At 36.2% G+C, this 27,017-nt stretch overlaps 1 protein-coding gene across 7 annotated transcripts; it reads right to left on the bottom strand.

Moving 5' to 3' along the window:
- Positions 1-3,182: 3,182 nt before the first annotated feature.
- LOC308647038 (mortality factor 4-like protein 1) lies at positions 3,183-26,474 on the bottom strand. Of its 7 annotated transcripts, none has more exons than XM_081290774.1 (13): positions 26,235-26,474; positions 21,015-21,061; positions 18,717-18,784; positions 14,662-14,775; positions 13,469-13,555; positions 11,992-12,072; positions 9,097-9,122; positions 8,527-8,615; positions 7,634-7,735; positions 6,365-6,453; positions 5,727-5,899; positions 5,269-5,353; positions 3,183-3,424 (listed from the first exon to the last, which is right to left on the bottom strand). In XM_081290774.1, the coding sequence occupies exons 1-13, from the start codon at positions 26,272-26,274 to the stop codon at positions 3,250-3,252; spliced, it is 1,176 nt and encodes a 391-aa protein (XP_081146900.1). In that variant the 5' UTR covers positions 26,275-26,474; the 3' UTR covers positions 3,183-3,249. The 7 variants fall into 7 exon arrangements, with proteins under 7 accessions (XP_081146900.1, XP_081146902.1, XP_081146899.1 ...); XM_081290776.1 differs by having other exon boundaries at positions 3,183-3,437; positions 26,235-26,472; XM_081290773.1 differs by having other exon boundaries at positions 14,662-14,778; positions 26,235-26,471.
- Positions 26,475-27,017: the final 543 nt, after the last annotated feature.

Genomic DNA, 27,017 nt, shown 5'->3' on the forward strand with positions numbered 1-27,017 from the left:
ATAGGAAAGAGCACATCTGATAACTGATAATGTTCAGTAACTCATCAGTAAATCTGTGTGTGTGTGTGTGTGTGTGTGTGTGTGTGTGTCTGGGAGGGGTTGGCAGCTCTACCTCTTAGCTGTATGTCCACAGGCAAGTTACTTAACTTTTGTAACCTTAATTCCTGTTTAAAATATACAATACAAAAATTATAAAAGCTACTATCTACAAACCCTTCCTTCTACTTGGTTGAAATGAAAACATTTAAGACTAAAAATTCTAGACTACAGCATGAAGATAGCAATCCAAGAGTCTTACATGTGGCTGAGGCTCAAATTGCAAACAGTAGCAAGTACAAACATTTTTCTAAAATTATCTAGTAATATCTAAGGTACTAGTATTAATATTTAATTTTTTTACAAAAAAATTTTTTTTGTAAATGTTTCATTTACTATAATCATTAGTCCACAGATTTTTTGTTGTTGTTGGGGTAGAAAGGTACTGGGATTTGAACTCAGGGGCACTCAACTACTGAGCCACATCCTCAGCCCTATTTTCTATTTTACTTAGAGCCAGGTCTCAGAGTTGCTTAGTGTCTCACTGGCTTTGAATCCCAAACCACCAGGATTACAGGAGTATGCCACCATGCCCAACCACAGGATTATTCCCATCTACATAATTCCAGCTAGTCTACTACCACCACTCAAGTTTTGTGAATTTTTTTGGTGCATGTGTGGTGATGGGGGTCAGGGACAGGGATTCATTCAACATAGAGGCACTTTTTTTTTTGGGGGGGGGGCGGTGGGGGGGGGCGGCTAAATTGCTTAGGGCTTCACTGAGTTACTGAGGCTGGCTTTGAACTTGCAATCCTCCTGCCTCAGTCTCCCAAGTCACTGGGAGTACAGGTATGTGCTATCAGGACCAGCTTCCACACAAGATATTCTGAAGCCAAATTAAGAATTACTAATAAAACACAATAAAACATTTTACAACAATTACAATTATTTTCTTTTTTATTATCAGGCAAATATGTTAGTGCTCCATTCTAAAGCTATATTTAAACTGGGGTAGAGATACTTAACGAATTAAGAAAATTCTGATCTTGGGACTTCATGAATAAAAAATTTTAAAACTTCTATAAAGATATATAGTGGTTCTCAAAAAGGTAGTCCAGGGATCCTGTGGTCCCTGGGATATTTTCAATCTGTAAGGCAAAAAACCATTTCAAATCATTTGGATTCTCCCATAATGTATGTACAGTTTTCCAGGTCAGATACTACCACTCAGATGGCTAAAGAAAGTCTGTAATCTTTTTTAATTAATTTCTTTCTTAGTTGTAGATGGACATAGTACATTTGTTTTATTTATTTTTATGTGGTGCTGATGATCGAACTCGGTGCCTTACAATTGCTAGCCAAGGGCTGTACACTGCTGAGCTACAAACCTAGCACCTGTATTCTTATTTTTTTTTTGGTGGTGCTGGTGAACCCAGGGGCTTATGCATGTGAGGCACGCCCTCTACCAACTGAGCTATATCCCCAGGCCCTAATCTTATGTTTTAAATGTTTTAATTTCTGAGGTGGTAAATGATTATATATATATATATATATATATATATATATATATATATATATAAAATCCATATGAACCAAGAACTCTTTAGAAACCTCAGAAATATTTTTTTTTTTTACTTTTTGGTAATAGGGACTGAACACAGGAACACTTAACACTGAGCTATATCCCCCAGTCCTTCCTAAGTTGCCCAAGGGTGGCCTCAAACTTGCAATTCTCTTACCTTGACCTCCTGAGTCTCTGTAATTACAGGTGAGTGCCACCATGACCAGCAACATTTTTAACATATTAAAAAAAAAAACAAAGATCCTGAAACCAAAAAGGTTTGAGGGGTTGCTCTTACAGGAAATTGGTCTGTTAAATTAAGGCACACATTAACACAAATTAAAAATAAGAGACATATGAAGACCATCATGGTTGAATAAAGATTAACATTAGTAACATTCTTTGCTCCCAACAAAAACATTCCCCAACTGTTAATCAGTACAGTTGTGATAAAAGGGAAAAGTTAAGAAGGCTGGAAAATAACTATGGCTAGGAATAACAAAAGCAAATTCCACTGCCCTTTTATTGTTTTTCTCTATTATCCTCCCTTCTCAAACCCCACTCCCTCATATGCTACTACAGTTCTTGCCTTCTGAACTTATCATTCCAATACTTTGTAACAAGTATCATCTCAAACCTATATCCAAAACCACTTCAGATCTAATATCAAAGGGGAAAAATATCTGCCATTTTTAATATTATACATTGCTCTTTTTACTTCTAAATTAAACACCCTAAATTTAAACAATCAGCAAGCTGTCACATAGATAAAAATGTCTTTAATGCTCAAAACTGGTAACAATCTGTGAAAAATGAGACACTGTCATGTAAACGTCTAGCTTTTCTGAAGACCACAAATACGAATGCTGCTGCTATGGATTAGCTTGGGATGCCAAAGCTAAGCTTCTTATTCCATAAAGATCAAACCAGAAAAATAAATACCCACCTGGAAAAAAAAAATCACTACCTATCACAAAAAGACATACAGTATACAAAATGTTCATTTCTTAAGGTTTTGCTCTCCAGGAAGGCAATGTCCTTCCCCCCCCAAAAAGATTTTTGAAACAAATCCAGACAAGTACATTGCTTTTTGAAATTTAAAGAAAAAATTTATTGAAGATTTGAAAAACAATTCCTAAAAGATTTGACTTTTCCAGAAAACTGTAGCTACACAATGCATTGCGTCTATCATGTTAAAACGTGCATAAGACACAAATACAAAAACCATGAAACAAGCCACCATTCTTCAACAATTTGAGCAAAGATATAATGCCTAAGGAACAACATGGATGACTTGCGAAGGATGGGCTCTTTACTTTAAGCACCATTAAAAAAAAAAAAAAGGACCACAAATGGATGAGTGTGTTCAGTTATATACACTGAATTGAACCTTTGGCACTAGGAATCAGAGCATTTTGTCATATAGCATTAACACATATTATAAAAGTGCGTAGTGTCAAAGGAATAGAACCACCAGCATTCAAAAGCAGCTTTGTCAACTAGGCAAACACTCTACAGCATGTCTCTCTGTTGTCCATCATTGAATACACTGGTAGCAACTTTGAAATGAAATTAAAAGAAAGGAAAAAAGGAGCAGTAACCCCTTTTATTTTCTCTGTTTAAATTCAAACAGAAAACAAACATCAATTTTGTTATACACTAACATCTTCAAAGTACATCATTTGTACAAGAGAAGGACTAAGAACAAAAATGTGTTTACAGAGATCCAAACACAAGTGAATGAAGTACACCTCCTCACACTGCTTTCCGATGATATTCAGGAGGGGCGACTTCATAATCGCTGGCACTAAACAAAGTTGCAGAATTCTTTGCCAGGTACCTAAAAATTAAATGTTATTCATTAACAAATTTTTAAAAATCTTATCTTGATACAAATCTCTTCCTATATAACATAGAATATACATAAGCCTATTTACATTTTACTAAAAATAATAATCACTACTTCACATAAAAACCACATTAAGTGGGCTGGGGATGTGGCTCAAGCGGTAGCGCGCTCGCCTGGCATGCGTGCGGCCAGGGTTCGATCCTCAGCACCACATACCAACAAAGATGTTGTGTCCGCCGAGAACTAAAAAATAAATATTAAAAAAATTCTCTCTCTCTCTCCGCCCCCTCTCTCACTCTCTTAAAAAAAAAAAAACACATTAATTATAATCCAGGCAAAGAGATCATACAACATACAGCTATAAAGAATAAAGTACCCTTCCTCATTTCTAAACAAGGAAGAATTTTTGTCTTCATCAACTTTGAACAATTCTTAAGAAACAGCTATTATCCTAATATATGGCAGTATTATCCAAAAAGAATACTGTAGATATTGCTTTCAGTCCTTCAATATTCTTAAGTATAGACTCAGAAATTTACAAGTAAATCAAGCTTAAACTTAAAATTCACACCACAAAAAAAGAACCTGAAATTTCAAATGGTAGTAAATTTTTGCTTTCAAAGGAAACTGAAGTTGGGCATGGTGGTACATGCCTATAATCCCAGTTCAGGAGGCTGAGGCAAGAGGAACACAGGTTCGAGAATATAACTTAACAGGACCAAGTCTCAAAATAAAAAATAAAAAGTGTTGAGGGTGTAGCTAGGTGACAGAGCACTTCCTTGGCATGAGAGAGGCACATTGGCTTTGATCCCCAAGAACCATAAAATTAAGTAATTAAGGTCCAGAGAAGATAATTATCTCTGGCAGAACAAAGGCCATAGATTCCCCAGGTCCATGTTGCAGTTACAAAGTTTTGTTTTGTTTTGAAATAAAATGCATGGTTATTGTACAAAAATCCAAGTATAGAAGTTTTCAAAGTAGAAAATAAAAACACTAACTTTTCCTACCAGTAGGCTCAAGATAATTAACTATGACTCATATATGGAAAATCAAATGTTTTGCAAAAATTGAAATGTTTCTCACCAAATGAGGGGAATTATACCACGCCTCACCACTACTAAAAAATTTAATTTTCCTTCAACTGACAACATTGCTATCTTTCCTTACCAGTATTTGGAGCAACCTCATCATTTAAAAGCTGCTTGGTTGTTTAAAATTCACTGTTATAAAAAATGCTCTTTCCAAAGATGTAGCAACCAGTATTTCCCTTTTCTCCATTTCTTCAATCTTTTGTTTTTGTGGTGCTGGGGATTGAACCCAGGGCCTTATGGATGTGAAGCAAGCACTCTACCAACTGAGATATATTCCCAGCCCATTTATTCAATCTCTTAAACTGAGATTGAAGAAATGGGGAAACACCTGTAACAAGAGGTACTTTACTGATCAACAATTTCTATTTTATTACACTGTTGAACATGCTTTAATGATCCTTTCTACTACTGCCATTTCTATAAATCTCCTGTGACATACTTTTCATTAGTTTGTTCATCCTTTTACTGAATAAAGAAAACATGTCTTCTTTGTGAATTAAAGGTAATTCTTTTATACACAACAGTACCAGAATATGAAAATATTACTCTACATTTTTAAAATTATCTTAATAGGTTTGAGATTTAAGCACTTATATGCCAACTCTATCATTTGTTACATTAAATACCTATCTACATTGTTTTAGCAATTAGTATCAATCTCTCCTATCTCACCAATTTTTAGTATATCATACCAATTCTTGCGTTTAATTTCAACCATACTTAAAACTTACTTGAGGAAATCATGAAGATAATTCAGTAATAAAGCAAGGCTCTTCTCATCCAGAGGTGTATAGGCCAACATTGCTCCAATTCGTACTACAGAAACAAAAGAATTTAGCAAAGTTACATATAAAGCAGCAACATAATCCCAGTTCAATTATGTGAGCAAATACAACCATCAAAATTTGAAAATTACATGATTTTAAAACAAGTTTTGCTATTTAACCTTTAGACAAGAATTCAAATTGCAATGAACCTGTGCAGATTTGTCCCTCCCATTTTTGTGGTGCTGGGCATTAAACCCAGGGTCTCCTTCATGGTAGGCAAGCAATCTACCACTCAGCCATACCCCTAACCCCTGTAGTCAGGGTTTAGGATGTTAATGATTTTACCCCTCACTCATTTAGGGAACAAAAAAAAATTATTAAAAGCTAATAAATAAAATCACATTTTCCAAAAGGTATATTACCAAATAATCTCAGTAGATGTGGCGCTCCATACACCTGGGACATGGGTGCATCAGGATGATCTGCAAGGATTTCAGCATACTGTGGTCTCTCAAATTTGTAGAGCAGTTGAGTGCCCAGCATTACATTGAAGTATTCTTTTATTCCTGCCACAACTTCATTAACAGCATACTCCCTGAAAATGAACAAAAACCATTTATTTCTACAACTGGTCACCGAAAACTGAAAAAGAAATTAATCCAACCAACACAAGGGTAAGGAACTCAAGGTCAAACTAGTAGTGACAACAAACTACTGCTAAGAGAGATGTTTTTCTTTTTTAAATAAAAAATTTAACAAGGATACATAAAATAAGTTTCAGAAATATGCTGAAGCCAAGTTTGGCCCTCAAAATAAGAGGATTTGTATAATTTCAAATGGTTAAATTTTAAATGATTCCATAAGTACCTATACAACTGCTTCAATTTTACCTAAAATATTCACTATTTGAACCTTTAGGAAAAGTTTGCCAGCCCCTGAATAAAACCAGTGAAATTCTACTGATGGTACTAATATTCCAAAAATATAACTTTGGAGATTATTTGGGAATAAAAATACTTAAGAAAAAGATTCTCTGAGTATTAAAGGGGTTAATTCTTACTTATTATCTGTGTTTCCTCGAGATTTCTTATAATTTGCATAATCCTCAAGAATAGAATCCACATTCTTCTTCGCAGGAAGATAAAAGAGCTATGCAAACAAAACAAAAATCTACGTAAATAAAAATATTCTTTTTCTGTGAAAAATCATACTGGTAAGCTTTCATGCAACAAAAGTTTCAAAATAGGAGAAGGCATTATTATTCAGCCCTTGAAACATGGATAACACTGCTAAGAACTACAATCTTAATTATATTTAGCTCCAATTACATAAGCTAGTGACTATCATTACTGATGATACAGCTTTGTTTTTTTGGGGGGGGAGTGGGGGGGTGCTGGGGATTGAACCCAGGGCCTTGTGCATTTGAGGCAAGCACTCTACCAACTGAGCTATATCCCAAGCCCCTGAAGATACAACTCTAAAACTGACAATCTGCTGGTCATACATATAATCTCTACATATAGAATACACCACATTTCAATGATATTATGAAGGCATTATTTACTGTTAGCATTTTATGTGCTAGACTCACTCTGAAGCAGTAACAGAACTGCCTTTCTTGTCCTCGTTATCAATACTATGAGGTAGGGACTATTATTCCACTAAATGTATTAAAAACGAAGGCACAAAATGACCAAGGAGCTGTCTGAGGCCATGGCTATTAAGTAGGAGAGCCATAGCTTAAATTTTGACAGCTTAGCTGCAGCTGTATAATCCTCCCAACAAATCAGAATTCAGACCAAGACCACATCATCTATAGTCTCTTGAGTCTCACAATCATCAGTCATCCATAACCTCCGCCCTACCTACACCATTTGTCTGCTTAAAGAAATCACTTAATGTGTTCTCATTCTGCATTTAAGTAACTATTGTGAGGTTTAACATGTCCCTCTCTACTCAACAGTCCCATCATATGAAGTAGAAAATGAGTCCTAGAACCTTAATGAGATTCAGGTTCTTCTACAGAGAATGTTATGTGCAGATCTTTCATTTTCCAATGACCAAAAAAAAAAAAGATTCTCTTAATTTTCTGGATGAATTCCAGCCCCAGCAACCTCCAAATATCAGCTATATCCAACATTCTTTAAAATTGTCATAAAATAATTACGTATTTTATTCCTCTCCAAGTGCTTTTTTTTTTCCTGAAGTAATTTTCAGTCTCTCAAATAAAATATTATTTATCAGTCATGCTTCAAAATTCAAGTATCATCTTCTTTGTGCTCACAAGTACATAGCACAGAGCTTATAATCTGTCTAGTTTTCAACTTACCTGTTTTTGTCTGGTAATTAAGTCCCAGTCATCAACAAGCCATGGTTTTAGCTCTTCAGGAATCTTTACTTTAACTTCAACTCTGTTCATAAATGTTTCTTCCTAGTAAAAAAAAAAACAAAAAAAACAGAGAGGAAATAAAAATAAAAAACCTTTCTTTGCTTAACAACAACTCTTAAGACTTTTTAGTGCATGTTTATGTTAAGGTAAAAATTCTTGGTGAATTTCCTCTTTTGGAAATGGAGCATTTTGGCTTAGTTTTTAGTTTTCCCATTCATTGCTAATGTTCACATGAGCACCCCAATACAACTATAAAGGAACATCATTAATTCATAAAAGTTGTCTTCAAAATCTGTCCCAAAGTACTTATTTTCAGAACATACCAATGTTTGTAAGTTAGTAAGTTAATAGCTAGTAACTATTGTTACTTAGAAACTTCAACTTCAGTAATGTTATGTCAATTAGAACTCTTATTAACAAATTCGCTAACTTTGCATATTATATATAACAATAAAACACATTACTATACTACTTAAGTAGGAATCCTAAAACTATTATATTCATGCACACATATGTGAAAGGCATAGGATTTCATAGTATTTGCCATGGTTTTATTAAACCATGCTGAAATTTAATAAACCATCTATTGTGACCCCGTAGGTCTACCCAATCTAACACATAGTCTTAAACACCGATGACAAATTGAAGGTAGGGAAAGTCTAGAGCTACACATGGAAACAAAGATACATACAAATATATCCTTTACCCCAAAATAGGAAATTTCATTAGTTAAGCATGTTAGCAATGCTTTGGGGAACCAAAGTTCTATGATTACTTCTTGTTGTGACTTAGACTAGAAATCTAACAGGCTATTAAAAAACTTAAAATCTTACATTTTCAACAGTGGGATCTACCCGGGCCCTTTTCTTCCGAGGAGGCTGAGGTGTCTCACTGGTACTCCCACCATCTCCATTTCCAGGTGCTACAAAAGGGGTGGGGATTGGCGGGGAGAGGTAAGCAAATAAAATAAGAAACTCTATAGAAAACTCTTAACATGCCTTCATTATTTCTCCATCACATGGCTTGTTATTTGAGTCTAAGAATCATAATTCTACGTGAAACAACTTTTATGAATATCTCCACCAAACATTTAGTACAGGCTATACTTAACAATATCACCATCTTCCACTGATTAAAAACATGAGACTAAAGCAGATGAAAATAATGAAATCCTTACTAGTTTCTCCACAGTGGGAAAAAAAAAAAACAAAAAAACAAGATCAGTTAGGCCTCTACCACTGTGTACATTTCTATTTATAACATTACCGGGGAGATTCATATTTTAGACCATTAATAGATATATTAAGCTTACTTCAAAATGTCAGTTTTTAAAATAGTGAATTTAAAATACAAATGCTATAAAGACAAAAATAGGTTAACTTAAAGAAAGTTAATTTTCTTACTTTTCTGTTTGTTCTTTTTGGTTTTCCTAAAAGGAGGGGGGAAAAAAGAAAAACAAAGTTATTTCTAGTAAACTATTTAATTTCCCCTTTATCGTGATTAAATTCACAAAAAAGTACTGTCTTTATGGATGAGGTACTTAAATCATAGTTTAGGGCTCAAACACAAATATTTTTATTGATGTTTAAATTCTCATCTTCCTCCACAAAATGGAAAAAATAAGCCAAGAATGCTTTAGGAGACATACTTCCAGAATTATGTGTTAAAAGTTTAAGAATTTTTATTAGTTCCACCAAAAAAAAGGAGTTTTAAAAGCTGTAATACTTTAATTATTTTCATTTTCCTTTCCAAAACACTAATTTTTCATTTTAGATTTGTACATTCCTTAAACACCAATCATGTTAGTCCAGTGATCTAAACTTTTACTTTTTTCCCCTAAAACTATATTCCCTCATTTTCAATACTATACTTTCCTCCTGATGTATCTCTATTTATAATAGCAACATAACTTGAGTCTATTTGTATCTGCCAAATTATAAAAGTTTTGTCTCTTTGCATAATTATTTCCAAAACACAAAGAAAACCATTGACATATATAATCTACAATTATACATTACTTCTAGTTGGATCTTATCGTAACACCTGAATCTTGTTTTTTACTGTTCTATAGGTCTTGGGGTTATCCCCCTGCCAGAAATCAAATTAACTTGCGTCTGGTTATTAAAAAAAGAAAAATCTGAAGTATAGGCTTTCCCCTGCCTCTGTAAAGTTAACGTTAATAATAAAATATTATGGGGACAGTATTTGAGTCAAGATAAAACATAAAATTTACTTATACATGCTAACAATAGATGAAGACAAAAAGACTTTACATTCAATCTTTATTCACTCTCTGTAAAATTAAAAATATTGACACAACTGATCTCAAACTGTACTTCAATGAATCCTAGTAGTAAGGGCTACCTATGTACTACTGCTTCAACATTCTTGCTCATTTTATTAATGAAGCATGCAAAGTAAACTGTGTCTCAAAATGTGCAATGTTTCATACAATAAATTGCTGATATTTGATTTATATCATCAAAACAGAAACCACTAGATTCTATTTTGTTTAAATAATAAATTGCTAGATTCTATTTTAAGTTCTTGACTCACTAAATAATGAATCACCAAAGCACAACCTACTACATTAAGCCTAAATGCCAACAAAATTCACATTCCCTATTGAGAAACATGCACCCAAACATGAAAAACCCAGACTTCTAAAGTAGTGAATGTAAATCTGATTCTCCAGGTATCTTATAATAGCCAGAAGCATTAATATGTATTCAGAGAAAACTATATACAGTTACCAAAAACTGAAGATACACTAGCACAAAACTGGACACGAAAGTCATTAAAACCTCAAAGCAAAATAAGAATCCTTAAAATAATAATAACCCTTAAAATCCCCAACATATTTAATTGCTTCTTTTTCTGGATGAGGAGTGGCACTGGGTATTAAGCACAGGGTACTTTACCACTGAGCTACATCCTTAATCCCCTCCCTGTTTTTAAAAATTTTTAAGGCTAAGAGTCTTGCTAAGTTTAGGCAGGCTAACCTTGAACTTGGGATCCTCCTGCTTCAGTAGTTAAAAGATCCAGTAGACAACTGTCGAGGTTTCCATTTTTCAAGGATGAGAACTTTGAATTTAAAAACTTTACCTCATGTAGTAACTCAGTCATTCATAACACTTTATACTCAAATACAAAAAAAAAACCACCCCATCTTAGGCACACTGCCACTTGATTTCTATACCAACTTTTAGCACAGTGATAAAGAATTAATTATAAACCAAAGTTTTACTTACTGATAAAACTCCATTTTTATTTAAAAAAAAGAAAATGAATGCCTTTTAAGAACTCAACTGCTAATCAAATTCTAATGAATACTACTACAGTCACTTTCCAAAGAAACAGAACATAGATCACCCTGAAAAAAATAACATCTAATCCTTGCCAAACTAATTATATTCTCACAGTAAAATACTAAAACTACTGGCCCTCAAAATGTATAATTACCTTTTATCACTAACACTTAAGACTTTAGTAAAAAAGATTGTTAACTCTAAAACCATGAGTAAAGATTTCTCTGGTTTCAAAGAAAAGTAAATTCTTCAGATAAATCACACTTGAAAGCACGTTTTGTTTTTTTTTTTCCTTTAACAAGAAGTGCATGAGGGGCTGGGCGTGTAGCTCAGTGGTAAAGGCTTGCCTCACATGTGTGAGGCACTGTGATTCTCATCACAGCATATACACACCATCAACAACTTTTTTGTTAAAAAAAAATTTTTAAAAATACAAAACCCTTAAGGAGTGGGGGGGGGTACATGACCATTCATTAAAATGACTTGTTTTTCCAAGAAAAATATTGAAGTAGAAAATAAGCATTTCTGAAAAATTGTTTCTTTTCTTTTTTTGGCCGTATTGGGGGATTGAACCCAGGAGCACTTTACCACTGAGCTCCCAATTCTTTTAATTTTTTATTTTGAGACAGTCCTGCTAAGTTGGCTACACTAGTCTTGGTTAGATTTTAAGTTCTAACCATGTTCCAAAGTTGTTTTTTATTTTTATTTTTGTTGATGGTACTGGGTAACTGAACACAGTGGCACTCTACCACTAAGCCACACCCCCTGCCCTTTTTACTTTTTGAGACAAGTCTCACCAAGTTGCCCAGACTGGCCTCAAACTTGCAATCCTCCTATCTCAACCTTCTAATAGCTGAGGAACTTGGATTACATATGTGAGTTAACCATACCTGGCCAAAAAGTTTCCACTTTCAATAAAGTCTAACACATAGTGAGCATTAAGTTTGAATTATAAAACAGTATGCAAAATTAAAACAAAGAGCTTCTTACACTTCAACATTTTTCTGTTGCAGACCAGATGTCTTCTTTCCTGGAGCAGCCCCTCTCATCTTCCCCTCTGCATACTGCTCCCTTCAAAAATAATTACAATTAAGATCATCATAAAAATAATAAGTACCATCATAAAAATAAGAAAATAACTAAGAGGTTCTTCCAGGGGTAGCCAGTGGTTGTGCCTTTTGTAGGTTTCCCCTTGCCTTAAACCTGAAGATGTCTCCTCCAGCCTGTGGGCAGCATGCTCAGAGTCCCAGACCTTAAGACATTGTGTTTAGTTGCAAGGATTTCTCCATGTATGTTGTTGATGGTTCTTTTGTTACTGTTTTAAAGGGTGCACATTTGTGATCAACATTATAATAAAACTTAGATTATACACTTGAAAAAAGGGGGTGGTGCTAGGGCTTTAGCTCAGCAGGAGAGTGCTCACCCAGCACGTGGGAGGCCCTGGGTTTGATCCTCAGCACCACATAAGAACAAATAAAATAGTTTCAGTTCAACTACAACTAAAAAATAAACATTAAAAAAATAAGTATTTATGAAAAAAAATGAATTTTGCCAGCTTAATGTCAATCTAGAATTTATATTCAAATCAAGGTTCCCAAGCTTATACACTTCTGGAACCAAGTTTTTAACAAGTTAAACAAATGACAATATATTTACAAAAATCAAAACTCAGGAAAAGAGTGTAAGGCCTAATATTTGGCTCTTTCATATCTACCAAAATTAAAATCAATGTAGTAAAGAGTGACCGTAATAGGTGTCTCATATAACTGAAAATTCCATTTCTGTTTTAAAATTCACTAATCCCAATGTTTTCTTTTAATTTGATTCCAATATTTTTAGTACACACTTCAGCTTTAAAAGTAAATGAGGGCTGGGGATGTGGCTCAAGCAGTAGCACACTGGCCTGGCATGCGCAGGGCACTGGTTCGATCCTCAGCACTACATACAAATAAAAAATAAAGATGTTGGTCCACCAAAAACTAAAAAAAATAAATAAATATTTTAAAATTTTCTTTTAAAAAAATGTAAATGAGAACAATTATCTTACAGACCATACACACATAGTCTGAAAGAGTCCCTTCTGCCCTGTTCCCAGAGATGTGTAATAACAGGAATACCTCGTTTCCCCCACCAACTGTGCCTTCCACAGAGCTCAAGAGGTAAGACAGTAGTCTTACTGTAGTTTTAACAATGAATTTATACCTATAGCAATTCCCAACTACATGCAGCTGTGTTTTCAACCAACCTCTAAAGACAGATGCAAACAATGATAGGTTGCTATTTCCTTTACCTAGAAAAGGCTTGTCTGATTACTTGAAGTCAAAGGCATAGCACAACCACTGACACGTACCAATAATCATTTTATAGGCAGGCAGGCAGCCAACATTGATTCCCATTGCTCATTCTTTGTCCCAAATCTAATTTACAGACATTTCACTTCTATATTCATTTCTCAAAACAAACTTACTGATTGGCTTTTTGGAGTTCTCGCTGTTTCTGCAGATTGGTGTCCACGTACTTGAGCACTCTGCTCTCTGGAACCCATTCATCCCAACTGAAAAGGAATAAAAATATTATTCAAAAACATTTTCATGATGATTCAGACTCTATCCTCCAATTAATTTTTAAAGATCCAAGAGGCAAGCCCTTGGATTTCTGAAATAATGGGAAATGGTACTACAAATCCATTCTCAACTAAAATGAAAATCTATTTAAAGTTGTTTTGTAAAGAAGGAAAACTTCATATTCTGAGAAGCAGCATTCCAAATTTAAAAGATTATTCAAATCAGTTTTAGAAATAGCTAAAGACTGTCTAAGCAATTAGCCTATGGAACGAAAATATCTTAAAATTTTTCAACTGCCAAAGATGAAACAGAAGTTCATAATAGGTGCTGGGGATACAGCTCAGTAGAGTGCTTGTCTACCATGCACAAAACCCTGTATTCAATCCCCAGCACCCAAAAAAAAAAAAAAAAAAAAAAGTTCATAATAAATTGACCTAAACAAAGAAACAAACAAAAAAACCCTAAAATCAATTATCTTGTTACTTATGTGTAATAACTAAATTACACAGCTCTCTGACTTATTTTCACCACCTGTAAAACGGGGGATAATTAGATATTAAGTACCTATATCTCATAGGGTTATTATGAGAATGCATGCAAAATACTTCAGTATCCCTGACAAAAAACAAACACAGTATGTCAGAAACACATTAGAAACTCTACCAACACTCACCATCTAGATTACTCAAGTAAGTTTGTACATTAAAGTATTACACTGATTTATCAGATTATACCACTCTATTTTTCATTCACTCACATATGAATACACAAATTTCCAAGGCTGACCAGAGGATTTATTTAAACACTAAAAGGTAGAATAGAATCACTCTATTATAATGTTGACAAGGCATTCTGGCACTTCTGCTGGTGTTCATTTAAGGACAATATTTCTTAGGGAATGATGAACTTTTTGAACAAAGTGAGCCTTTTCTCCTGCTGATGGAGCTCCTTTAGTGACACAATTAGGTGTGTTCTCAAAGCAATGTCTTTAACAATTTCCCACCTCTGACCTCTTATAGAATATAGCCAAAGGAAAAATAAATAAAAAGCAATCCTCAACACCATTCCTAGAGAAAACTTTAAAACATGCATTTACCTAGAGGTCAGGAGGGGGTGGTGTACTGAGGGAGCTCCTTCAGGAACAGGAAAAAGGGCTACAATATCCTCACGTGTCTTCAAAGTTTTTTCAGAGCGCCTGGGCCTCACAGCACTTCTGATACAGATAGCATAGTACAAAGTAATCTCAGTAACTAGGTGCAGAATTTAGCTTAAGCTTTATTAAGAAAGATTCATTTAAAAATGGAATATTTAAATGTCTGTGTAAACAAATTCCAATAAGGTTTTTGAAAATTTAGATATATCTTAGTATTCTATTGTGCTTGGGAAAGTATACATATACTAAAATTTAAGAAAATTTCAATTTGGGGATTTAAGTTTTGTGGAATTATTTTAAAGAGAGCCTACAAACCATTTTAAAATGAAAAATCTTTTTTTAAAAGTATACATTTATATCTATTTCAATTCTCCATAAATCAAAGGGAGCTAATTGTTATTTGCCAGACATTTTAGAGACTTACAAATCCCTCCCCCCAAAATGTACGCAGTGAACACACCTTGATGTAAAAGCCAAGTCATACTAGTTCCCTTTATAGGTTAAGAGCTGAAAATCCTTGCCAAAACCAAGGAAAATGAAATGGACAACATCCTCTGCTCTGAGGAGTACCTTTATAAGAATAAAAAAATGGAGGCCAAACACACACAAAAATTTTTTAGGTCAAGCATAAAAGAATCTCAGAATTTTCTAAGGTATCTTGTGACTAATTCTCAAAGCCACAATCCATGAGCAGAATATAAAAAGTATTAAAAAAACAACATACTGCTGGGCATTTGATTAACTCCTCCACCTTTCAAAGTGCATTTAAGAGTTTCCACCTGCTTCCTTAAAGATCAATTTTTTTCAAAACTATGTTTATATACCAAATTATGTTTATATACTAAATTCAACCACAAAAAAATACATCTCCAATACAATAATATACTTCAATAGAACTATGGAGACAGGGAGAAAAAAAGCCTAATATCTATTGCGGGGAGTGGGGACGAGGGAGAAGTGATGGAAATGGGAGAACAGTAGAATGAATCAGACATAATTTTCCTATGTTCACATATCTAACACATATGTATTGTTCACACATACAACCAATGTAACTCCATATCATGTACAACCACAAAAATGGGAAGTTATGCTCACGTATATGTATGATGTCAAAATACATTCTACTGTCATGTATAACTAAAAAGAAAGAAAAAACCAATAACAAAAAAAACTGACATATAATGACATTTCTTTAAATTTCCTGAAGTGGGGGGAAAAAACATCTACAGAAACCAACCATTCATTTATTTCTGGACTATAATCCATCAAATGGGAAAAATGATTGTTTTTTTAAACAGTGAAGTCAGGAAATACAAGTATTTGGTATTTTCACGATCTCTGAGGAAGTACAAAAGCCACTTAAAATCCAGTCATTGAACTATACACATCTATGTGTAATTTTATACAGAATACTTTATTACATAAGAAAAGTACATTTATATATACTTTATCGTATATTATATATGAAAAAGAGTCAAGCACAAAAATCATTCACAGCTAAACAGTTCTTTAAAAGTGTGAGAGGTTGGGCGCTGGGGTTGTGGCTCAGTGGTAGAGTGCTCGCCTAGCATGCATAAGACACTGGGTTCAATCCTCAGCACCACATAAAAGTAAAATAAAGATATTGTGTCCACCTAAAACTAAAAAAATAAATATATTTTTTTTAAAAAGTGCAAGAGATTGTGCTGGGTTTGTGGCTCAGTGGTCAAGTGCTTGTCTAGCACATGTGAGGCACTGGGTTTGACCCTTAGCACCACATAAAAATAAATAAGTATAATAAAGGTATTATGTCTACCTACAACTAAAACAAGCAAAAAAAAAAAAAAAAGCTGAGAAGTAGGGAAAAGTAGGTCTACCCATAAATTTGCTTTGCTTTTGATTTCCTGAATGGACTTTGAACTTTCCGACACTCGCAATATGCATATTTTCTTTCCCATAGAGAATGGAGAGTCTCATTATTAACTACCACTCTCAATTTAACTAAGTATCAGTATTATATCAAAATATGTAACTGAAAACTAAAATGCAGTTTTAACACTCATTTTTTAAAATGGAGAGAAAGCTATGAGATACACCAGGATCAAGATGAATTTTTCTGTTTCTGCATATCAATTTAAAATCAGTTTACATTCTAAAACACCAAAAGACAGTTTTCTCCATTATTTTCCTAATTTCTCAGTATTTTAAATATAAGTCAATAAGATCACAAGTAATAATATTGCCTACTTATTAGAAACACTTTATCATTAACATGAGAGAATTTTCTATGCTAACTTTCTCACTTAATACAGTAGGTTACATGTGTAATTTGTGCACTAATGTATGTAAATCATATTCCACTAAAATAAAACATACCTTCTCATTTAAAAAAGAAAACTCAAAAATTTATCAGAACATACATTCATGCATTTTAGATTTCTACCTTTCCACAGCTGTACCAATGGAAGTTAAAGGTCTAATATTCCCTGTTAACAAAGAATATTTAACATATAAAAAATTTTTCCTAATGAAATAAATTTAGCTGGGCACAGTGGTACATGCCTATGATTCCAGTGACTCAGAAGGCTGAGGCAAGAGAACCCAAAAGTCAACATCAGCCTCAGCAACTTAGGAAGACTCCATTTCAAAATATTTTTAAGTGTTTGCTCCTGCAGCACATATACTAAAAAAACTAGAATATAGGAGGTTAACATGGCCCCTGCCCAAGAATGATACACAAATTTGTGAAGCATTCCATGTTTTTAAAAAATATTTATTTATTTATTTTAGGTGTGGATGGACACAACAGAATGCCTTTATTTTTATGTGGTGTTGAGGGTCGAACCTGGGTCCCACGCGCGCTACTACACGAGCGCTCTACTGCTGAGCCACAATCCCTGCCCACATTCCATGTTTTTTTTTTTTTAAAGAAAGAGGTGAGAGAGAGAGACAGAATTTTTAATATTTATTTTTTAGTTTTTTTGGCGGACACAACATCTTTGTTTGTATGTGGTGTTGAGGATCACACCCGGGCCGCACGCATGCCAGGCGAGCGCGCTACCGCTTGAGCCACATCCCCAGCCCACATTCTATGTTTTTTAAAAAAATAAACAAAATAAAAATTTAAATAAGCAACAGGTATAGCTTTGTGGTGGGGAAGGGTGCTGGGCTGGTCACCTGGACAGATCAAAGTCAATGTGCCAATAAATTTAGTAGAAATTTTCCAAAGCAACAGCACCATGCCTGGGTCAGATGACACAAAGCATTAAGTTACTAGAAACAACTCCTAAATAACTAGTTCCTGGTTAGTTATGTTATTTTTTAAGCAAAGAACATCATTAATAATTAAGTAATTAAAAACCTCTCATAGTAAAAATTACAAAAGGCCCAAATAAATTTATTAAGATGAAATTATTTGTGGGCCCCACGATATTTCTAAACCTCACAAAAATGGGTTGATCAATTCTGTCACATTTTCAAACCAACTTTTATACTGTTTCCTTTTTCACACAGAAAAACCCAACTAGTTCTGAGTCTAACTGCTTGAAATATACATATAGTCATTGGGTTGATGCTAAGGCCAAAAAAGGCTACCCTAAAATATATCAAACTGTAAAAAAATGGGCTGCTTCCACTCATCATTCAACCACTATTTGACACCACACTAGAACCTAAGAAATTCTTCCAAAACTCACATACATTATAAAATAAAATGGTTACCAGTGCACGCCTATAATCTCAGCTAATGAAGCTGAGATGGGAGGATCAAGGTCAAGGCCAGCCTTGAAATTTATCAGGACCCTGTCTCAAAACAAAAAAGGCTGGGGATATAGGTCAGAACTAGAATGTTCCTGGGTTCAATCCTCCAGTACTGCAAATAAACAAATGAAATGAAAGGCCTAGTAACTCTCATTTCGAATAGTTTCTTCATATTACAAATGGCTTACCCTTGCTTCAAAACATACTATATTACATTAAAACATCACAAAAATTGCTTTTAAAAATCTAATACTCACTTTTTATTCCAACCACTGTAATGTATAAAGTATTTCACTTGTTTGTCCTTTATGGCCACCTTAACGCACTGAAATGAAAAAAAGAAAAATTCACTTAGAAATATTAAGAAACAAGAGAGACGCTTCCTAAATAACTTTGAAGTATCCAATCTTTCAAGGACAACTACACAAACTTTTTGACTAACAAAATTAACAAAAATTGACTCTAAACACTAAGATTTTAAAGAACTTGAGTTACAAAATGGTAAATTTTGTTGGGCAAAAGGCCCATAGCATAAAAGGTTACCCCAAAATTTGAAATTAATGAGCTAGGTAAGCAAGGTAAGCTATCCAAGCACAGCTAATGAAAGCTGTAATTGGGCTTTAAAAAAAAAAAAAACTGTATTCAGGAACTTCCTTCATTTCAAAATGATTTAATTAGCTTATGAAAAGCAATATACTGATTTGTTTCAAAAAACAGCTCTAAATTCCTTCAAAAAAATCAAATCAACACCAATTATTAAAGTCATTAACTCTGACAAGTGATGATTATCTGGTTTTGGATTTAAAAGTGTTCAAAAGGAAGTCAAACAAACCACAATTAAGTTAATTCAATAGCCATTTAAAAAGTTATTTGCTAGAAGTGTTTTATTGCCAGAGAGAAAACCCAGCCAGTTTATAAAGTTGAACGTAAGTTCCTAAAACAGAAATAACACTCAAAATATCAATCTTTAACAGGATTAGTAATTTTATAAACATATTATCTGTTCATTCAAAACACAAATAACAAAAAGTGAAAATGGTTAGCAAAGAACTGACAATTTATAATTATGCTAAGAATATTTTCACAAAGATAAAACTATTCACCAGATATTTATGTAGAAATGGCCTTTGAACATCATACTATTTTGTATTTTATAATTGCATATAGGTTCCCCCCACTCAGTTTTGGTGGTACTGGGATTCAACCCAGGGCCTTGAGTATGCTAGACAAGCACTCTTAACACTGAGTTACATCAGCAACCCTATGTTCAACTTTTAAAACTACTGCTATAAAAAGTACACTAAAGTGTTTAGATGTGTCTTGTACTGCAGCTGTAGCTCAGTGGTAGAGTAGGCTTAGCACAAGCAAGGCCCTGGGTTCAATCCCCTACTAATTTGTTAGTACAAAAAATTTGTACTTTAAAAAAAAAAGTTATCAGAAGCTCAGGTACAGCTCAAGCCTGTAATCCCAACTGCTCAGGAGGACTGAAAGTCTGACATCAGCCCCAGCAACTTACCAAAACTCTCTCAAAATAAAAAGGGATGGGGATGTAGCTCACTGGTTAAGCGCCCCTGGTTTAATTCAATTCCCAGTATCCAAAAAAAAAAGGGAAGTTATCAGAAACGAAACATTTTTTTGACTGAGTACAATGGTACATGCCTTAATCTCAGCCACTCAGAAGGGTAAGGCAGAAAGATTCCAAGTTGTAGGCCTGCCTGGGCAATTTAGGGAAATGGCATCTCAAAACAAAACCTGCAGGGGGCTGGGGATATAGCTCAGTTGGTAGAGTGCTTGCCTTGCATTGCACAAAGCCCTGGGTTCAAGCCTCAGAAACACACACACACACACAACCCCCCCCAAAAAAAACCTGCCTTCCTCCCCCCTTCACACAAAAAAGTGCTGAGGATGTGTAGCACAATGATAAAGTGCTGGCCCAGCATACACAAGACTCTGAGTTCAATCCTGAGCACCACAAAAATAAATTAAACAAAATGCATTATTTATCTTTGGCTAAATGTACTATACTGTTTTTTATAACCTGAGCACACAATGATCAAGGAGGGAAGCACACCTGCCAGGTTTTAAAAGTAGCCAGTGCACCAATAAGTATACTGTTTTTAGTATTGTCAGTTACCTTCAACACAAAACAATCAGCTAAATTTTTATAAAACAATCAGCTCAAAATAACACTCAAAACATCAATCTTACTCAGCAGATTATATTTGGATATAAAAGTAACTGGCAGCCCTTCCTTATTAACTACAAAATACTATTTCCTCCCACAACCAACCTTCACTTTCTATCATTTTCCTCAAATGCTACTTTACCTAAAGAGTCTTCTGTAAGTTAGATAAAATACCATGAATAAGAATGTTTTAACTTGTTTGACCCACTAAATAGTAAGAAACCCAGAACAAAAAAAGGGGGGGAGGTGCAATCGATGAAAAAAAAGCAACTCTCCTACTAAACCCAATAAAGAAAACACTGAAATTTGATATTAGAAGTCAGATTTAACCAATAGTTTTGGCCAGCTTCTCAAAAGGAAGATTTCATACCTTTGCTTCATAAAGGAGAGGCCCATGAAAGCACAGCACTCGCTCACCTGTAAAAGTGAAAAATATTGCATTAATTCTAAACCCTTTCCATATATAGATTCATATCTGAGAACCATCACACTTTATTATGATAATCCTAGCAATATTAGGAAAAATGGGTAAAGCACAGGGAGTAACACTTCAGATTAAACTTCACCATAAACTTATGCCAGGGCATATAAAATAAATCAAAACAATTAGTGTTAGCAATTTATTTAAATCATCAACCGCTAAGCAAATAATTATTTACTGCAGCTACCTATTGAGAAGGATGATCAATTTGTTCTAACAGTATTATCGAGAAATCCAGGGTTTTGTTTTGTTTAAGTTATATATATCTTATTTATTTTTATGTGCTGCTGAGGATGGAACCCAGTACCTCACACATACTAGGCAAGCGCTCAACCACTGAGCTACAACTCCAGCCCCAGGAATCCAATTTTTAAAATGCTTTTTCATGTATTTTTGTAAGTTTTAGGAATTTAAACCTCCACCTACATCTCTACTTCCCATGCTTTTACTTAGCAAAATAGTCTACACATTGAAATTTCAATGTGCATGCAAGTTGGCTGGAATTTTAAGGCATCAGCTATCTGCGTTCATTCCTCAAATATGTTCAATAATGTACAATGAACAAAACAATAGACAAAAAAAATCCTCACCTTTAGAACTTACACTATATATTGAGCTCATCATTAGAATAATAAAACCATACAAAATCTCAGAGTGCTATTGGATGAGACATCTCTACAGAAAAAACAAATCATTCAGGCAATTTCTGGTAATTGCCTCAGATTACACTTGGTATGTAACAGAAAGATCTCACACAATTTTCTGTCCATTTGGTTTCAACACATCCAGAGGCAATTAAAGTATTCAACAGGGTCAAACTGCTTTAGCTGTAAAAACTGAAATAACCTACTAGACCAATTCTAGTTAACTATAGGTTCCACCATTTTAAAAAATTACATGGTATTGCTTTTAAAGCATAGCTTTAAAAGAAAAACATGATTTATGGATATACCTTCAACCTGAAATAGTTAATTCCACAACATATCTTAATATTTTTCAATACAGTTATCTGGGTTTGTATGTGACCTATTGTGCAAGGCACTGACAGATTAATAAAGGACCCTCACACCTAGACAAATAGGTTTGTACAATTTCCTGGATTTCATGCAGTAACTACCTTCATAAGTAATAGAGAGAATGCCTAATGAGCTACTTGGGAGAGTCACGAAGAAGGAAGATAGTGTAAACAACTCTACAAAAGCACTGAAGTGTTAACCACTATCAGAAATACTTTGCAGTTCACTACCCCTGGAGCACAGGATAAACATGTGAAAGTCACAGAGATTATGAAATATGAAACATCATATAGGTCATGCTATGAAGTCTGAATTTCATCCTACAAAAGAATTCCCAAAATTAATCAAAGATCTTTTACAGTATTTTTCAACTATGTATTTAATTTCAAGCCTCACCAGAGACAGAATCTCTGGTGTAACTTCACTTTTAAATCAAAATTCTCATAAAATCTTTGTGCAGTTCCTCTTTGAAGAATTACTGCTAGAGGCTACTAGGCTTATATCCAGCTTGAATTTTAAGGTGATTAGAAATAGATTAGTCAAAAACTTCTCCAACATCCCAAGGACAAGAACCAAAATGGGTAAACTACTCTGCTAATAAACATTAGCACCAAAGATCATACATGGATCTCATTTCACTTTCCAGATATATTTTCAAGGCGTTCTGAAATAGCATACTTTTTTTAAAAAAAATCTTGACTGCTGATACCAAAACTACTGCACTGAGGCCCTCTTGGATCTCTAGTTATCTATCTGTAATATTTAGTTGAAAAGACATAATAACTACCTGAGGAGTATAAACCATGATTTAAAAAGAAAGAAAAAAGCCTATTTTTCTTGGCAATGGACAAAAAGATTGGGGAACCAGCAACCCACTGTTATCAGATAGGAAACTTTCTCCACTTAAATGTTTTCTAATATCAAACTACAAAGATAATTCTGCCCAAATACTGTCAAATTCAAAGTTTTCCATTCTCCCACTGGTTGGAACTTTCTAGGAACATCACTCAGTGTCTTAATTCCTGACAGAGTCACGTCTTCCCTCAAACAATGACTAGATGTTCACGTTTTTTATCCCATGGGGGGGGGTGGTGGCGGGGTGGGTACTGTGGATTGAACCCAAGGGCGCTTTACCACTGAGCTACATCCCAAACCCTTTCACTTTGAGACAGGGTCTCACTTCAGTTCCCAGACCTGCTTTCAACTTGCCATCCTTCTGTCTCAGCCTACAGAGTCACTTGGAGTGACTGGGATTACAGGCCTGTGACACAGGGCTATCCTATGCTTTAACAGAACTTCAAGTAGAAGACCAAGTTCTGTGCAAAAAAGTCACTCCGCTTAAACTGCTAATGGAAAATACATTTTACCGTGTAAGGAAAAACTTCTGCATTTATAAGAATTTGGGGGGAGAGGGGCTGGGGTTGTAGCTAAGGGTAGAGTGTTTGCCTTACATACAAAAGGCCCTGGGTTCAGTCCTCAGCACCACATAAATAAAAAAAAAATTAAAAGAATTGGGGGGGGGGGCATTTTATGACAATTCTTATTTCTACTCTTCTACAGCATTTCAAGATAATCTTGTTAGCACTAAATATTTTTTTCAAAATATTCTCTTAACATCTTAAATTTTCTCAAAGGTTATACAACTCAGCTTCAAAATTCAAGTGAAAACATACCTGGAAAATAACTGTAAATGTAGAAGACCTTAAATAGCTTTCACAATCTTGCCCAGGGGTGTCTTTGTTCCTACTCTTCTCCAATTACACCACTATAACCAGCACAGGGATTCTGGTTAGCCATTATTCTCCACCTCACTCTAACATCCTTCTAGAACTAAAGCACTTCCTTCCTCCAAAATGGACACCCTTGATTGCCCCTCCGGAGGGATTCTGCGATTAAGTTTTTGTACTGATAGCCTGGTGAAGCTTCATGACCTCTCAGAATATTTTAATACATACATAAAACACACCAAATTACAAAGGAAAACAACTGTTGAAGCAGTTTTCAAAGCTATTTTAAACATTGCTTTCTCTAATATTAGGGAGTCCCTTATTTAATGCAGTAAACAAGATTTAACTGCTAAGCCAATTAACTACCATAATTTTGAAGCAATGAGCATAAATAACATCTTAATAATAAGCCAGGTGTGGCGGCACATGCCTGTAATCCCAGCAACTAGGGAAGATGAGGCAGGAGGATTCCAAGTTCCACATCAGCCTCAGCAACTTAAAAAAAAAAAAAATTTAAAGGACATGTAACACAGTGGTGGTAAAGGGCCCCTGGGTTCCATATCCAATACCAAAAACAATAGCTTCATATATTTTTCAGGTAACAGTGAAACATAAAAACGAACAGCTAATACTTCTGTTTTCTTTTGTGGAGAGGATGTAAATTGATAATTGAAATAATAAATTTCAGCTAGATGATAAACACAATATTTTCCCCATTCAAGTTCACAGACCATTTTCATTATACCCACTGACTAGTGGTAAAGCGCTTGCTTGGCATATGTGAGGCCCTGGGTTCAAAACCAGTACCATTTAAAAAAACAAAAACAAAAACCTTGTTCTGAATCACCTAGAAGAATGAAGAAATCTATAAAAAGTCAGTTTACCCAAATGAGAGAAACAAATATTAATGACCACCTATCACCAAAAACACCCCCTGAAGCCCCTTAAATACATCATAGTTTCAATATACTTGTTTGGGTTTTATGATTCGTGGAAGTAATTTTAACGCATTAAAAATCTGAAAACTCTGGGCTAGGGTTCAGCCATAGAGCGCTTACTTAGCACTTATCTCACTTAGCCCTGGGTTCGATTCTCAGCACCTCATAAAAACAAATAAAGGGATTATGTCCAACTACAACTAAAAACTAAAATATATATATCAAAAATTTTTGAAAAATCTTAAATGAGAAAACTATGCAAGCGTTTGGACATGGAACTTAAGGTAACTGGCATGTACATCCATAGAGAAAGGCAGTTTTACAGCGTTCCTCTTTGCTTACAGTTTTACTTCCTTTTCAGTTTAATCTTAAATCTCCACCCAAATAGATGGGCTGGAAGCACTGGAAGAGCCATCTTCACTGGAAGTCAGATTCTAACGTCAGTAAATCCAAAATAATAATCAATAAGCTTTCCAATTATTGTGAATCAAATATTACTGCAACTGGTCAAACTGCTGAATTTTTAAAAAATCACGTTAAGACCAGGGACTTAGCCCTGAACACTGAAGTCGCTTTTAATTATTTTTTTACGAGCGACCGCACAGGAAGAGCGCACTCACTTTACCTTAGGATTTAGGTGCGGAGCTCTCGGGTGAGCTCAAGTAATGCCTTCAGGCAACACCAAACTGACGGAAACGCCCTACCCGCTCCTCGGGATTTTTTTCCCCCTTAATCCCCACCCACCACTGAGGTAAACATTAGCACCGGGTCTGCGCTAGGTCGCCGGGCAAGGGGGCGCTGCATCTGCCCTGAAGCGGCGCCGACATACGGCGCCGAGACGCCAGCGGCCATGATGGCGCGGCCATCTTGCAGCGGCCATTTTACAACGCAGTTCTCCCGCCCCGGGGCGCCAAACCAACCCCCACGCTCCACAACAACATGTCTCCACCGAACGTTTCAACCATGCCGAGGAGGGTTGAGGGTACTCCAGACGGCCCGGGACCGCCAGCCTTTGCCGACCACGAGGCCAGGCAACCGGCGCGAGCTCGCAAAACAGGCGCCGCTCCCCCACACACACCGCCACATCACTTCCCCTAACCGCCGCCATCGCGCCCCAGTCGCCTCCCTACAATAGACTGCTTTCTCCGCGCCCTCTTCCTCAGAACAATAACATGCACGAAGGCCTTGCCACGCGCTAAGCGCCCCTCTCCACTCCGAAGCCGTAGCTATGTTTTCGCTTCACAAAACCTTTTTTCCAGATGACGCACTAAACTCACCCTCTGCAATGCGCTTTCCCCGCACAAAGCAAAGCCCGCCGCCTTCTCTGGGCGCGGCTCGCGCTTCGCCCGGCCCGCAAGCCTCGACCGTCCCGAGCCCGCCTCCCTCCCCTGCGCCGTTAGATGCCTTTTCCCAAGGGCACAGACTCACCCTCCTGGAATTTCGGCTTCGGGTCCTGCTTGGGCGCCATTTATAAGTGATTCGCCGCCTCCTCCTTCTCCCACCACCCCCGACTACCGCCCCCTACTCTCTACCCCACCCAACTTCGCGTCAGACGCGCCGTCAGGGACAGCCAGCTCTACATCCTGGGCCCGATTTGCCAGCGCCCGTAGACCTCACAACACAGCGACCCGCGCATCCGCCGCTCCAGCCAACGGCTGCCCGCCGCGCACGCGCCCCTGCGCCCGCGCTGTCCCGGGGCACGCCGGGATGCGTAGTTCCGAGTCCGTTGAAGTGCAGCCGGGGGAAGGGCCGGGCGCCCCTCCTCCACCTCGAGTCGCCTCTCCCCACGCCGTTCGGGCTGATTGTGTGCGTCGTTAGGGCGGGGTAGGGGTGGGGTGAGTGAGGCACTGGACCCTCCTGGACGAAAGAACCGCAAAGATCCGGTGCGCGTCCCCGGAACAAAATAAAGCCACACAGACTTGGGTGTTGAAGTGGCCAGAGAGAACAGGGCGGCCTCTCGGCGGTGTCTACGTGGGGCAGCTTTAGCGGCAGTGATGAGGCCTGCCTCTGGAACGTTCGTTGTACAGGAAGCCCACCCCCTGGCTCTTTAGGGGGCTTGTGGCCATTTGTTGGCTCCTGCGTCTCCCTCACCCTAGTGCTCACCGGAAGAGGCCATCGTGCATGGTGCCAAGGTCGGAGCTCCGTACCTGGCGGGTCGGCCCCCTATTTTGCCATCCTGTCTATCTGAGATGTACACACAATGCAAACAGG

Source organism: Spermophilus citellus, assembly GCF_964194105.1.
Source record: "Spermophilus citellus genome assembly, chromosome: 4".
NCBI classification, from domain to species: domain Eukaryota; kingdom Metazoa; phylum Chordata; class Mammalia; order Rodentia; family Sciuridae; genus Spermophilus; species Spermophilus citellus.

Bases quoted from the DNA above. Each gene is read 5' to 3' on its own strand.
- LOC308647038 (XM_081290773.1), bottom strand. From the start codon at position 26,274: ATGGCGCCCAAGCAGGACCCGAAGCCGAAATTCCAGGAGG. The intron at 14,779-18,716 runs GTGAGTATTAGA...TATCTGTATCAG, and splicing joins TACAGTGGTTGGAATAAAAA to AAGTGCTGTGAGGCCCAGGC. The intron at 5,900-6,364 runs GTAAGAATTAAC...GTTCATTTTCAG, and splicing joins CGAGGAAACACAGATAATAA to GGAGTATGCTGTTAATGAAG.